General features: G+C 43.5%; 2 protein-coding genes across 2 annotated transcripts in view; one reads left to right on the top strand and one right to left on the bottom strand.

Moving 5' to 3' along the window:
• Window positions 1-1624, top strand: part of PEX3 (peroxisomal biogenesis factor 3) — a 22150-nt gene extending 20526 nt beyond the window's left edge. Inside the window, exons 11-12 of the mRNA XM_075413902.1 lie at window positions 331-427; window positions 827-1624. Coding sequence (XP_075270017.1) covers window positions 331-427; window positions 827-910 — 181 coding nt within the window. The 3' untranslated portion in view covers window positions 911-1624. The remainder of the gene's footprint in view (window positions 1-330; window positions 428-826) is intronic.
• FUCA2 (alpha-L-fucosidase 2) lies at window positions 824-13819 on the bottom strand. Its single transcript, XM_075413903.1, has 7 exons — window positions 13528-13819; window positions 10622-10809; window positions 8588-8927; window positions 7761-7971; window positions 6204-6394; window positions 4375-4483; window positions 824-2925 (listed from the first exon to the last, which is right to left on the bottom strand). Exons 1-7 carry the CDS (start codon window positions 13734-13736, stop codon window positions 2785-2787), a joined length of 1389 nt encoding a protein of 462 aa, XP_075270018.1. The 5' UTR covers window positions 13737-13819; the 3' UTR covers window positions 824-2784.

Raw genomic sequence — 13819 nt, 5'->3', positions numbered from 1 at the left:
CGTGAGACTGTAGAGTGACACTTCTAACAACTGTTTACAGACACACCTGTGAAGACCGGCTAAACCAGATTTCTCTTGCATGAGAACCAAGCGTGAAACTGTGTGCAATAGGAACACCAGCTGAAGTTTGCTTCAGTACTTCTCTATGTTAAATGAAAGACTTGGTAGGGGAAAAAAAACCACCTTCATTGGTACATTTTAGTTTTGCAGTCTTTCAACTCTTACTTTTGAAGTCATAATTATTTAGAATTGTAATAATCACAGTTTAGTGGCTTTACTAATGCCTAAGGTCTGCTAAGGTCTAGGTGAATATTTTTTGTTCTTTTCTAGCCTCTCCAGTGTCAGTCTTCCTTTAGCCAAGATAATTCCAATAATAAACGGACAGATCCATTCAGTATGCAGTGAAACACCCAGTCACTTTGTTCAGGTAAGAATCTGGCTCATTTAAAGTATCCCAATTAAAATTTTGAAATGAATGTTGAATATTTCTTTTTAATCATGTACTTCATTCTGTTTCATTTCAGTGGCTTTAAAAAAAAAAAAGTAGAAACAATCAGCATAGCTTAAAACTTTGTAAACTTGTATCCTCCAAAAATAGGCTATTTTTCTAGAACCTTTTCCCTCTACTAAACTGCAGAAGCACAAAAAGGTCTCTTGACTTGGTTCTACTTGTAGTTTTACCTGTAAACCTTTCTAAAGCAAGAAAGTTGAGTTATATTTCTGGGGGAGTGCCAGGTGCTTTTCTCATGACGAATTATGCGCTGCAGCAAAGCCAGAATAGTGGATGTGTTTGATTAAGCAAATTTATTCTTTAAATTTCTTCCAGGACCTGTTGATGATGGAACAAGTGAAAGATTTTGCTGCTAATGTTTATGAAGCTTTTAGTACCCCTCAGCAACTAGAGAAATGAACTGCACATTTATAGGAGTAGATTGTGTATTTATAACAAATCCCTTGTGACTACTGATGAGACTTGGGTTAATTTTATAATGGTGTAGGAGTGGTAGGCCAGCAGAAAGAACATTCTGAAAAAAGTGGGAGTGAGCCCAGATTTGTTCTAATAGAACTCTGTTTCAAACACCCATTAAAAATATTCTTGTTGAAAGAATCATTGTATGCAAAGACTTTTCTATTAAAAAATTGATTAAACTCTTCCATAATTCATTTGATTATTTTTGTTGCATCTGGCGGCAGTATTACAAGAAGTTATTAAAAAAAAACCCTGTTGTTTGGCTGAAGTGTGGAAGTTTTGGAAAAAGCTAATGAGAGTGATCTAAGAATAGCACAGAGTAGCAGAAAGAGGTAAGGCTTCTTTCTCCTTCTTCTCCCAGATTTTTCTTTTTATAAAGGAAAAATTTTTTTTCCTTAATTTTAGAAATGCTATTCCAAAGAGTCTCTCATTGTTTGGAAGGCCTTTGCCAGCTGATGCACGCTCCTCTTGAACAAGCTGGGGGGGTGGTCTCTCTGTTACTTACTGCTAAAGGAATGTGGATTTTTAGAAGTTCTCTTGTTTATGCTGTTCAGACAGCCACACTGTACACATTAACCTGTAAATATTTTATCTTAATTTGTATTAATTCTGAGCCCAGTTGTCTGTACTGTAATAAAATATTTTAATGTAAAATTTGTGTGTGTATTAACATTACTAGAAGAAAAGCAGTAACCTCATTTGGCCCATCAGTTAAAGTCTTGGCATAGTTGAAAGAGTAAGTTTAACTTGCACAATAATAGTTTTGCACCTATTAACATTACTCAGGAAAAATAAACCTTTGATCCCTACACTGGAACAATTCATGCTTTCTGTTGTCCTATACCTGCCCCTTCTTTGCCAGCTTCACACTGCAGGTCTGTCCTAACAAATCCTGACACATGATGAGTTGGGGAATTTTTCAGGTTAGATGTAATCTATGCACTGCTTAAAATGTTGACTCTCTGCCAAAGCCAAGGCTCCCTAGCGACTTCTGATTATTGTTTTTTTTTTTTTTTTAAATGTTGGTCATTGAAGTATATGTTTTGTTTAATAGTCTACAGAAGGCACCCCAGTAAAGTATAAAAAACAAGGCCTGTAAACAAGACTCAGCTTTAACTATATATGATTATGCAGACCAGCAAACAACCCCTCCCCCTTTACTTGTATCCCAATAATGGATAGACTTACTCAACACTAGGAGCACATAAAATTAATGATTTTCATGATAAGAAATGAATATGTACATAGGCATTGCCTCCATGGATTTGTGAAGAATTCCTAACCCTTATAGGACTGTTCTTGCAGACACATTACCCTACTCAGGTGAAACTGCCAGCTGTTGCACACAACTGGAAAAAGTTGATTCGCTTCTCTAAAACTGTCAGTTTTTACTATGCAGTTTTGTGGCAGGTAGATCTCTTGCATTAGAGAAAGCATGCAACTGACTTAGGTGCATTTGAACGCTGGCTTCAGCTAGCTTTGTTCTTTTGCAGGGCTGTTCACCCTGTATGTGTGTGTGTGTCCCCCCCCATTCCTCACATAACTTTGCAAGGAACTGACTAAAAAAAGCATAGAGGTCAATGGAGATGATCAGTTTTCACACAAGTTCCGAGAAACAAATGTGCAGAGATTCAACTGCCTAGTGCTAGGTTTCATGAGGTGCATTCCACTCCATCCTTTAATAACAACCCGCCTTCCATAAAACAGTAAAATTACGGTTTCTCAGTCAAGCAAGTAAGAGTTAGAAAGTAGTGGTGAGAAACTGGGCAAAGCTTCAGCATTCCCAAGTACCCAAGGCTCCAGTGGTGCATGGCTCAGCTTACGTAAGTCAGCTGTAAAGTCCAGCCCCACTGACATGGCAATTCCTTAGGAGTTAATTGAGGTAGAACAATGAGGATTCCCTTTTCTCCCAGCGCAACCCATTTCAGCAGGTCCTTGTAGCCAACCAGCTTCACCTGAAATAGCAACATACATTGTGCTTAGAACAGTGCCTTTTCAAAGTGCATATACTTGCAAAATTGACAGAAGAAATGTTGTGCCATAGCTACTTTATTATCCAATTATCCTTAAATGCCACTTAGCAACTGAATGAATGATAAAACAATGAATGATTTAAAGGTAGTAGAAAAACACTTGCAAGTAGATAATGTAAGTAATAAAGCTAGTGATGTTGGTTCTTGAGAAGTATTTAGGTCTGTAAAAGGTACATAAAACACTTTTCAGAAGTATTTGGGGGTGGGATTTGGGTCTAAGCAGGGCTCCAGGTACCACAGTACCCAGCTTCGCATCACACATTTCTGAAATGCCCATTTCCCATGGTGGAACTTGTAGTCTGTCTTACAGAGTGCAGCCAGATACCTCGGAACAAAGCTGATCTGAAGAACCTCTCCACTAAAAATGCACAAACAGGTTTTTATGGTGAGACTCTTGTACCAGATGGTGAAATGCTGAAAATGATGGAGCAGCTGAAGACCAGTCTCTACCCCCGAGGAACAGGACTCTCTTGTGCACATATATTCTAGATGCCTCCACCATTCAAGATGCATCTACATCATTTCTGAAATTACTCTTTCTTCCTTACTACAGAGCTGTCTTGGCACTAATTTGATTATTTTCATGTGGAACTAGACCAGAAAAGACAGTTTAGAAACACCCTTAGTGCACTAAAGCAGCTGGCGGACACCCAAAGCCCGAGACCAGGACAGAGCTAAGTCATAGTGTGTCCCCACCTTGAATACACGGTGTTGACAGCAAGCCCTGAGCACCAGCTGTTCTGCTCTGTAAACCTGCTGCCATTGGGTTACGCTACTTGCTAGCCTAGGTGTGGCATTGGTGTCCTCAACCTCTGAACACCGCTTGCTCCAAGCCACACGTCAATCTGACTTCCTACTTAGCATCCCTGGGTGATGAAAACCTCTGTGTGCGTGCCCTTTGTGCAAGGCTTCGACCTGAAACTACTGCACCAATACAGTAATTGCAGTATCACTACAGTCACAAGGATGGCTATTTATAAAGAAAGGTCACGCTGAGTTAGAGTCTACACAGGAAACAGCAGGGGTGGTAGATTTTTTCCCTGCTCCTTGGCCTCTTTTTATGCTCCTTAGTTTGCAAGCTAAAACATATCCCAGCAACAACCCAGTCTAACTTTGTTTGTTGGAGACAGACCATCCCACTGGGAGGACTACGACAAGGAGGTCCCAGAACGAAAACAAACATTTTGCTGGGTCTCTTCCAATGTAGTCTGTCCTAAGAGTTACACATTCCCAAAGATGCCAGAAACTAAAAGAAATACTGATGGAACATGAAAAATCCTAGAGGTGTTTTCCTTCACAGTGTGTTCATTTCTTGCACTCTGTGTTAAAAGCCTCGCTGGTCTAAAGGGGGTGGGGGTGGGTGTTTTTTACCTGCGTTTCTCCAAGCTTAGCCTGTGGCTCACCAAGCACCAGAGTCCCAGAGACTGGCCAGCTAAGGAAGATAGCATTGACCTTGCCTTCTTCAGGGCTGAAAGTGTACCTGGTTGGAAACAGGGAGCAGAAATGCTTGTCAGCTTTTCCTTGTAAGTGTTCTGAAGCGATGTACAGAGTGCTTTCCAAGACTGGAAAAATGGATTTGAAAAGTCGGCATGAATTACATTTTCACACACATGACCATCTTTTCAGATAATTTATACCCTTTATTAAAGTACTGTTCCTTGAAAATACGTTCCAACAAACTAGAGGTAATAGAGTCTATTAAAGAACTGAATTTGAAAAGGTAAACATCTGTAGTAACTCTAGCAAGCATATGACGACTCACTGGTGCTCAGCCGTGTAGGAAGGAGGTACCTGCAGAGCAGGAGGAATCATTCACAGATAATTGTGGGTTATATTCAGAAAAATAATAATTCACATCTATACACAAACATACAGACATTCCACTAAAAAAAAAAGAACCAAAATGCAACAAGAGTATGTGCAACAATCAAGCTTCCATCTTGCATAGTTAGTTTTTTTTAAATAATTTAATTTCAGCAGACATTGTCTACAGTATGTCCTTGGAAACCTCGCAGCATGCGTTTGAAGCATTCCTCCCTCCTTCCTTCACTTAGTTTCAACTTTTTATTGCTCTTGGAAATGGTTTTACTAAACAGTCAACAGTTCAGCATTTCAGGGCCAAAGCCAGACAGCCAAATCTTACTGGGAACAGGAGCAACAATGCCCAGTGAGGCAGAGAAGAGGGTCAAGAAAGATGAGGAGCTGCTGGAGAGTGTCCAGCAGAGGGTTATGAGGATGGTGAGGGGACTGGAGCATCTCTCCTATGAGGAGAGGCTGAGGGAGCTGGGCTTGTTCAGCCTGAAGAAGAGAAGGGACCTAATAAATGCTTATAAATATCTCAAGGGTGGGTGTCAGGAGGATGGGGCCAGACTCTTTTCAGTGGTGCCCAGGGACAGGACAAGGGGCAATGGGCACAAACTGAGGCACAGGAAGTTCCGTCTGAACATGAGGAAGAACTTCTTCCCTCTGAGGGTGATGGAGCCCTGGAACAGGCTGCCCAAGGAGGTTGTGGAGTCTCCTTCTCTGGAGATATTCAAGACCCGCCTGGACAAGGTCCTGTGCAGCCTGCTGTAGGTGACCCTGCTTTGGCAGTGGGGTTGGACTAGATGACCCACAGAGGTCCCTTCCAACCCCGAACATTCTGTGATTCTGTGAAGACCAAAACCCTGATGGATCACCAAGGCATGAAGGCAGCTATGAGGCACAAAGGCAGAGGAGAATCCAGAGACTGGCTGAATTTAACGACCAAACAATTGCTGTTATCTTCCCATGCACTTGTACCTTAAAAAGACACACAGAACACGCTAGACTGATTTCTAGTTTGTTTCTCTCTGAACAGTGACACCAAGCATTTGTTTGTACAGATAAACACTTCACTGCAGTTTTATATTTCTGGATTCTTTTTTTTTTTTTTCTTTTAATAGTTTCTGTTGCCAGCTATACTAAGCAGCAGAAGATTGCTAAGGGAATGCTTGCAAACTTCCCTTCAGCCTCAACATCATCCCCAAACTACGGTCTCTGACACGCGTCATCTACGTACACTTTTATGTGCAGTTACTTAAACTGACAAAAGGGTTAATTCCTTCACAGCACACAAAGCAAGCTGGTGATTTCTGCAGCATCAAGTCATCACAAATTGCACAATTCCACATACACTGCTGCTGCCTTGCGCAGCCTGCATTGTGATGCAGCAGCCTTACCACACTCCTGGCGTGACCGTGTCGTTCTGTGCTCTCCATGGTCTCGTTCCATAGATGGCTTCTCCGTTGACTTTCAGCCAGGCACCCATCTGCCTCAGGCGCTCCTCAAACACAACAGCGATGAGACCATCATGAGTGGGCCCGACATTCATCAAGAGATTTCCTCCACAAGACACTGTTTCTACAAGTTGCTGAAATGTTTTGAAACACATACACAGAGCATATGGTTACGGCTAATGAAATCATATATCTGAAGTTCTTTCTAAAGCCCGCCACATTGCTTCGGAACGATGAACTGAACGAGTTGCATCACTGCTGTGTGTTTAGACTTCGGGGGTGATCCCAACAGTCAATACAAAATTTAAGCTTCCATAAAACAAAGCTCTGCTGTCAATTTTTATGGCACAAAACAGCCCAAAATACATTTTTGCACCAATATGTCTGATGATCTACATTAGAATCAGATCCTACAACTTTTTAACATTTCGGCTTCTGCAGGAATTTCATGAGGGTTTTACCAGTGGAACGGATAGGAGACGATTTCTCTACAGAAGAGGACGATAAGGCTAATCGATGCCAATTCATTTCTACTGAAGCTGAGAGAAGCAACTACTTCTTCCTCTATTTGATGCTCTCCCTAATTTACAGGGACATCTGTAAAACACAAGGAAGCCTTCTAGAGAGTCCATAAATATTTGTGTTCACATCCACACTGCCCTCCAGAGATCATGCACAGAGATGCACAAGTCTGAGGAACAGAGAGCTGGAGACAAGCTACTGCATGAACTTGAGCCTTCTGTCTCTGAAAAGGGGTAACTCCAATTTGAAATTGTCCTTTGCAAGGACAGCACTAAGATTCAGATTAAGCAACGGTGACAAACAATCTTCCCATCACTAGCCAAATTTTGCAATTAAATGCACTGTATCTGCAAGATGAGTCTACCTTTCAACTCAGTTTTCCTCAACTTCAAGTATTTTTTTAATACTTTAGACTAGCAAAGGGAATCGGTGGTCTATTAACACCAGCTATCTGCATCTGCTAGTGTTTATCTATGTGTCTGTAATAAGTGTGTTGGTTTTGTTCTTTAAATGAAGTGGGATGAAGGGAAAGTTTCTAGCTACAAGGTAAAAAGACTTAATTAAGAGTTATAAACTGATCCTAGCTAGAAGAGGGAAACTGTGAAACTGCAACTGGTTGCTTCTCATCAACTTAGAGGTGCAGTTACTAGAAAAACTTAGTAGAAAAGGTAATTGTGAGACTGTCCAGATCAGTCTTTGGCCAGTTACAAGGCAAACAGCTTCAAAGAAACTGACTGAGTTTTTGCTAGAGAACTTTTCTCTTAAGTCATTTCTATAAAATTAAAAAGAATTACACAGATACTACATCCTGCCAGTGTTAGGCTCCAAATGAACAGAATTAATTATTATTTCATCAATTCATTATTTAATTAAAATAATATTTTAAAATAAAAAAAGATATGCAATTGAAATGTTATAAAGCGTCATAATCAGGAGGAAGAATCAGAAGTTGCAGGCAACTCCTTTGTCCCACCATACCTTCACCAAGTCCTCGATTGTGAGGTAATCGTCAAGCTGCGCGTTCCTCCTGTACCCCCATGACCTCTTGTCAATAGTCATACAGTTCTCCCACTTGTGAGGCAGGAGGTGGCCAGGGTTATACCGGTCACTGCAAGTGTAGAAGCCGCCGTGCGCACAGATGCTGCCAACTCCCCAGCGGTCATTGGTCACAACCGTGTCCCGGACTGGACTGGACACAGAGAAATTTTATCATTTTTATTCTAAAAAACACAGTCACAGCCTGTGTAATCCCTTCCCATACACCCCTCCCAGAAACTAACATTTAGGATGACTTCTGTACTATTAATTTACTACAATCAGATTAAGTGCAATTTCAGGAATCCTATGCTTATCCTTCGTTAACAAAAGGTCCAGATTAGCATTTCTTAGGGAAATACGCTGCAGCCTTTCACAGGAGGCCTGCCAGAAACCTGCCTGCACTTCACATCCACTGCCAGATGTTCAGTCTGCGATGACAACTGCGTACCTGTATTCTCAGATTAACCTGCTATCCCGTTTGTCTGTGCAGTAGACAATACTTAGAGAAGAATATGATTAGGTAGAATAGCCAATACCATCTTAACTGACTAATCTGCAAATGTGGTTAGAAAAAGCATGAAACAGTCTTTTTCTCAAGCAAGCTTTGACAGTTCTAGGGAAGACTTGGATTTTCTATTTCAGGAAAACAAATTTTCAGTTAAGTCTTCATAAGTAGAGGTAACAGGTTCCACAGAACATACAGAAAATGAGACAAACCAGACAGAGCATAATTTCAGACAAAGAGCTAAACGAGCATCATTGTGTACCTGTCATTATACAGCCAAGCCAAGAAACCAGTGCTGTTCCAGTAAGTATCTGGTGCATTTCCATTCCCATCAGACCAAATTATTTCTGGTTGGTATTTTGTCACAATTTCATAGAGTTCTGGTAATGACTTACTGCTTGGAAACTTTCTTGTCTTAAAGACATTGGTGGCATCCTCAAGGTAGAGAGGATTAAACCATTCGAACAGGGAGTGATATAACCCAAAACGCAAGTCAGTCCTGTTTCTAACAGATGCTGCGAGTTCACCCACAAGATCTCGTTTTGGTCCCACATCAACAGCATTCCAGTTCCAAGAATATTTGGACCCCCACAAAGTAAAGCCTGAAAAAAGAAAAATCAAAGGCTAAGAAAGGAAGCAGAAGAAGGCAAGTTATAGTTCCTGCTTCTGGAAAGCAGTTTGCAAGTGTGTTGCAAAAACCAGATACAAAATAGTAAAAATCATATATGTAATATATTGTCATTGTGGTATAAAGTATGCCTATAATCTGTTGATCCACAATGACAGCAGTCATAACATCAGAACACCATACCAGATATGTTTATGTATTTATTTTTTTATACATACACATATACATTTAAATTCTGACATACATAAAAATTCAATTTTCCAGTTCTGTACTGCTTAGGGTAATTATTCCTGCTCCTTAATTATTTACTCCATTCATATGTCCCAATGAAATTAACCAAAAATACAGCAACTTTTGAGGCATCTACATTTTCACCAAAGGTATCAAATGTTGAATGTGTATTCACAGTTCACAGCTGGAAGATAAAATGCTTTCTCAGTTGCAGAATGCACAAGCTATCACTTGCATTCACAGACAATTCTCCTTCCTTCTGTTTAGATCTTATGCAACTGTTCACTTTTCATCTGTCTTGACATTTAAAGCAGCTCAACCAACTACTTGGTACATTTATATAAGCAGAGTGCAAAAACTCCTGCAACAGCTTTTAAAATATCAGCATTAAATATCAGGAAGGATTTAACGTTACAGACACCCAGCAATCCAGCACTAACGCTTACCAGTACTACCACACTGCAGACTTCAACCACCACCAGAGGAGCCCCATTCTCACCTTCAAACTGCTTTATACTCATTGCCTAATGAATCTTGCAATGTTTTTGTTAACTGGATACATGTAATTGTGTCAACTAGACAAATAAACCAAAAATTCATCCCCAAGGCTACAGGACAGACTGAATGAATCATGGTTCTTTTGAAGGCACTGGGAACTGCACCACGGGCATCATCAGGAAGATGATTTTCTGTGTGTTAGAGCTGCAATTAAAACTCACAAGTTACTAGGTGCCAGGCTTGAACCCACATCTCCCCAAACAACATTCACTAGATGTACTGTCATATTGCACCTTAGTATTTTATACTTTCTTTGCTACTATGTTTCCTTCCAACCACTTTCTTTTCCTTTACTTTTCTCTGCAGAGTATCTTAAAATTACAGATTCAAAACACAATCATGCCTGTAAAGTTACAGACCTGGTTCACGGTCTTGGCTTCCACGCACTGCATCAGGAAGAGCTATACCCTGTGTACGTTTCCAAGCCTGAAGTTGACTCCCGGAACTTAATCCTAAATCCCTTGGAGAAACCCACAGAGCTCTTTAACTGCCTGTGCACAACAGCTCTCCATACATGAAGCAGTGCAGAATTCACTTCTCTGGTTCCTTGAGTAATAAACTGCACAATAAAAAGTAAGCTATGGCTACTGCAGGAAGCTCAGCTGCCCCCACTGCTCCAGGCTGTCTCACCTACAGCAACAGAACAACGGAACAAAGCTATTTCTCCTCCTATGCAAGCTTCCTGGCCACAGCATTTGTGCAAGAGTCAGGAAAACGAACCCACACTGCTTGAGTGGTTTTTCCCCTCTTTGGCTGGGCTGGGGCAGGTAAGGTTGCCTGGCTTTCTCTGTCTCTCTTAGCAGACAGGAAAGCCACCTGGATTTTTCTTCTGTTGACAGAAATGCAACAACTGCTAACATTCAGAAACCTTCCACTTACCTTCGTGATGTTTTGAAGTTAAGACAACGTATTTTGCACCTGAAGCCTTCAGAATATCTGCCCACTGGTTGGGATCAAAGAATTCTGCTGTAAACTGTGGCCCAAAGTCTTCATAAGTGAACCCAGCTGGGTAATTTGCCTCCATGAATTTCACGTAGGGCGCTCTCTTTTCCTTCTGCCAGTACCACCTAACAAAACAAAGAGCAAAAATATGTCTGTTGGTGTATTTTTAGATGAAGAAAAGACAATTGACACCATCAGCTCCTATTTGCGTTCACACTGACAGGCACATGCACTGGAAGTGCACGACACTGGCAATAGCGTAAAACTGCTTCAGAACGTAAACAGCATCAATTATGAAAGACTTCCTTTTCTCTGTCCCCTTTGCCCACACTCTGCTTCTTTCAAGAACTCCACTTCGGAAAGATCCCAGGATTTCATCTGGAGCAATGTCACACAGCAACCATGCCTGGCAGTCTCATTCAGCAGCCAAATCCTGACACCGTACCAAATGGCACAGGTACACGGTCCACATAAGCAGCTCAGGTCCCATGAGGAATGCACTTTTTCTGGGCTAACAACTTGCCCTCCTCAAGTCTCACACAGCAGCCATTGGGCATCTCTGCTCTGCCCCCCAAGCCGCATGTCCTGCAACCCACAAACACAGAGGCCAGCAGCTTCACCTCTCTGCTGGTACAGAGCCCGGCAAGTGACCCGATGTGCGAGCAGGTGTCCGCGGTCCCAGAGCAGGAGAGCGCTGCGACTGCAGAGCACCGCAGCCGTTGCACCCATGAGGCTCTGAAGCCATGGCACCCTGCTAGACAGCATGTCCTCCAGCAACCACCTGCTTCCGCAAGAGCCCCACACGCCTCCGCCACAGGCCCTGGCACGCAGGCACACATCTACCTCAGTCCACTGGAGCAGTGCACACAGATTTAGTAACTAGCAGCAAAATTAAGCCGATGACCTCTTTTTGCATCCCACCTAGCAAAGGCAGGGACAGTTTCTGTCCTGTGTTTCCCCAGCACATCAATTCCCAATCCAGTACTGTCACTATTCCAACAGGTCTCGCCCACAGCAAGGCTGGGAGCTCCACTCTCTGGTCCGAGGGTGGCCTCTCACCCTCATCCTGGGCAGATAAATCACTAATACAGCACTATTTATTTTCAACCTGCTCCATCCCTCCCCTACCTAGCAATGAAACAGGAGCTCCAGAAACAGCATGCAATAGTCCTTACTGCAAAAAAAGCCTTACTGCTGGAGACCATCTAACAAGCACATGTTGTTGTGACTGCTAATAGTTATGGGAAAAGGGTCTGAAAGCATTCACCTTTCTCTGAATGAAGCCAAACAGCAAAAATCCTGTTGGCAAATTCAGACATAAACGAAAACAATTTGAAAGTGAAGAAATCAAACAGGCCAGAATCTGAATATTCAAAATGTGTTTCTCTCTCCTGTCCTGAGCTAGACTCTGACCTCAGTAACTTATAGACATTGTTGTAACCCTCCCAAGCTGACTTCAGCATGAACAAACACAATCTTTAGCAGTCAGTGGGGGAAAAAGAAAAAAAACCAAACCAAAACAAACAAACCACAGAAGAAAGGCTGAGACAGCCTCACTCCATGAAAGAACCTGAAAAGAATCCCCTCTGACTTTAAAGTATGTAATTGCATAAAGAAACAAATAACATCCTTGCTTCTCTTCCTCTGTCACGCTGTTTGCTAACAATGTGAGAATTTCTACTTTGACAGGATTAGGTTCTAGAAACATTCTGGCCAAGGTTATGCAGCTCTGAGGGAAGGAGGACAGGCTGACAGATACCAGAGTTTGTGACCTTCTGTCTGAAGCTGCTGACACAGCACCTCAGTCATCTTGAGCGCACATGCTGCCGGAAGGCCCTGAAGCAGCTTCACACCCACATGTGCTTAGGGATAGGAGGCAACAAGGAAATAAAATACAACTTCATCAACTACATTAGAGTGTTCTGGGGAGTTTTTAGAACAACAACAAAAATGAACACTTGAGTGTATACCCCTGTCAGAGCACAGCACTCGGAGCAAGGCCTGAGCACAAAGCTAGCTTCCCCCTCCACCTCAAAAGGCATTAATTAGGAAAGGGAGCCCACATTAAAAAAATCTCCTGAAACCCTTGAACATGATTCTGAAAAGAATTGGCCAAATATTGCCTTCAGAAAACCGTGGTTTGTTTATATCTATGTTGGTTTGTTTTCTGAACATTGCACTTAAGCTTTACCATGGCTCTGCCAGAGAGCTGCTGTTACCTTCACGTCGTAAAGGATAACGTGACCCACCTGGAGTCGTACAGGAAGTATCTGGTAGAGCATGGGAAAAAGACAGCAAAAAAAAAATGCTTACAGCCAAAGGGCCTGAGCCAGTGAACACTTTGAACCTTTAAACTGAAATTATTTGAAGCATCAGAGCTTTAGGGTCTCTTAAGCGGAAAGTACTCTTTAACAAAAGTAGTAATTAAAACGAAGAAAACCATCAACAGCACGAAACTCATACAGGAAAACCGCGGGCAGTTTGCCCAGCAAGTGCAGCTATGACAGAGGAAGGAGGGACGGACTGAGGGACTGACGGACCCCCGCGCTCCCCACAGACGGTGCCGCGGCCCCCCAGCAAGAGCTGCCCGAGGGGAGCAGCTGGGAGACCCCCACGGCCGCAGAGCCTGGGCAGAGCCCCTCTCCCTCGGCCGCCCAGCCGCCGCCTTCCCCAGCGCCGGGGCAGCCGCAGCCTCCAGCTCCGCGGGCCCTCCGCAGCTCGCTCGCCCGTGGCCCCACCGACCAGCCCCAGCCGCGGGGCTTACGCCTCCCGCGCAGCCCCGGGGTCGGTCTACAGAGGGGCTTTCGGCCCAGAGACGGCTCGGGGGGGGGCGGGGAGCTCACCAGAACCACTCGCTGCCGAAGCTGGGCACCGAGAACACGCCCCAGTGGATGAAGACGCCGAACTTGGCCTCATCAAACCAGGCGGGCAGCGGCCGGGCGTCCAGCGAGCCCCAGGTGGGCTCGTAGCGGGGGTGCCCGCCGCCGCCCGGCGGCCCCGCCGCCAGGAGCCCGGGCAGCCCCAGCAGCAGCAGCGCGGCGCGGCCCGACATGGCGGCAAGCCGAGAGAGGAGGCTCCTCAGGGCGGGGGTCGCGGCGCTACCGGCGTAGGCCGCTGGCCGGGGGCGGAGGCGCA

This window comes from Opisthocomus hoazin, chromosome 2 (genome assembly GCF_030867145.1).
Source record: "Opisthocomus hoazin isolate bOpiHoa1 chromosome 2, bOpiHoa1.hap1, whole genome shotgun sequence".
NCBI lineage: Eukaryota > Metazoa > Chordata > Aves > Opisthocomiformes > Opisthocomidae > Opisthocomus > Opisthocomus hoazin.
The sequence above is the reverse complement of the archived record's forward strand: the minus strand, read 5'-3'. Positions and strand labels throughout refer to the sequence as shown.